We start from the raw sequence: 1,205 nt of genomic DNA on the forward strand, positions 1-1,205 counted from the left end.
TTTTTAATCATTTTTTGTAGTGGAACTCATATTCAACTAATTCATTCTCACTCACATAGTATTATAAAACTTATGAAGTACTATAAAAGTAGGACTCACCCAACACTAACTTTTTCAACTCACTTTCTATTACATTTCTTAGAATCTGTACCCGGTTAAAATGGACAAAATAAAATTGAGATGTCACAAGAGACATTAATGAAAACAAATTACTCAAGTGCAGATGCATCAATCAACCAGGATAAAATTCTAAATCCCAAACAAAGGGAATACAACATAGAACTAATGAGACCATCACTGGTTGACAGGATTGGGATTCTGATTCTGGCCAGAATGAGAAGAGCTAGATTGGCCGAAAATGTAGGGATACGGCAGCACCATCCCGCTGCCTCCTCCCGGGCTCTGCACCAGGTTCCACAGGAAGCTCTCCATGCCATTTCCATCCTCCTCCATCCGCGGGGTAGCCTCTTCCACCGCAGGAGGAGGAGGCAGCGGCGGCGCAGCCTGATTGAGCTGGTGCTCCGCCGCCATGGCGTCCATCCTGCCCTTGATCTCCCTGAGTATCTGGCTGATGACCCAGCTCATCTCCGAGACGTCAGTGATTTGGAGGTTGTGGATGGAGGCCTGGCCCGTGATGCAGCGGAACATGAACGCCTCGAGCTCGCGGCAGCTGTTCTCATTCTGGAGGCGGCGGAGCTGCTCCGTCGCCTTCTTGATCCGCTGCCTCGTGTAGCTCTCCTGGTTTACCATCTTCGTAAGGGCTGTAGATGATGACGCACGCGTCGACACCACAGAGGGTGCTCAGCTCGCTCACCTTCTTAATCCAACCCTTCTTTCGCTTCTTGTAAGAAGCCTTCTTACTCTCTCAGAGTCGTTGGTAATGTAGGCGAGGCCGCGATGGTTACCTTCTTTCTTGTCATTGTTTTTAGGTTAACAATTGATTTTCTTGGTGAGTTTTAGGCTCTCTTTGTGTGCATATTTATAGCGGCTGAAGGCCGAGATTGGATAGAATTTTGAATTTTGCATAGTGTTGTTTTAGTTGTTCCAATTAATTTTATATGTTTAAGAGGAAATAAATATTTATTATTATGATCTTGGCAAGATAAATGTAAAAACTCTTTAGCAATTTTAGAGTAAGTGTACATACAATATTATACTAGTACCTTTTTTCTAAATAGTAGTACTAAAACTAATAATAAAGTGCT

General features: G+C 43.7%; 1 protein-coding gene across 1 annotated transcript; it reads right to left on the reverse strand.

The window, feature by feature from the left end:
- Positions 1–294: 294 nt before the first annotated feature.
- Positions 295–750, reverse strand: LOC121796929 (agamous-like MADS-box protein AGL36). The gene has a single exon (XM_042195691.1). The coding sequence runs from the start codon at positions 748–750 to the stop codon at positions 295–297; it is 456 nt and encodes a 151-aa protein (XP_042051625.1).
- Positions 751–1,205: the final 455 nt, after the last annotated feature.

The sequence above is a fragment of the Salvia splendens genome, chromosome 3, assembly GCF_004379255.2.
Source record: "Salvia splendens isolate huo1 chromosome 3, SspV2, whole genome shotgun sequence".
NCBI lineage: Eukaryota > Viridiplantae > Streptophyta > Magnoliopsida > Lamiales > Lamiaceae > Salvia > Salvia splendens.

Bases quoted from the DNA above. Each gene is read 5' to 3' on its own strand.
- LOC121796929 (XM_042195691.1), bottom strand. From the start codon at position 750: ATGGTAAACCAGGAGAGCTACACGAGGCAGCGGATCAAGAAGGCGACG.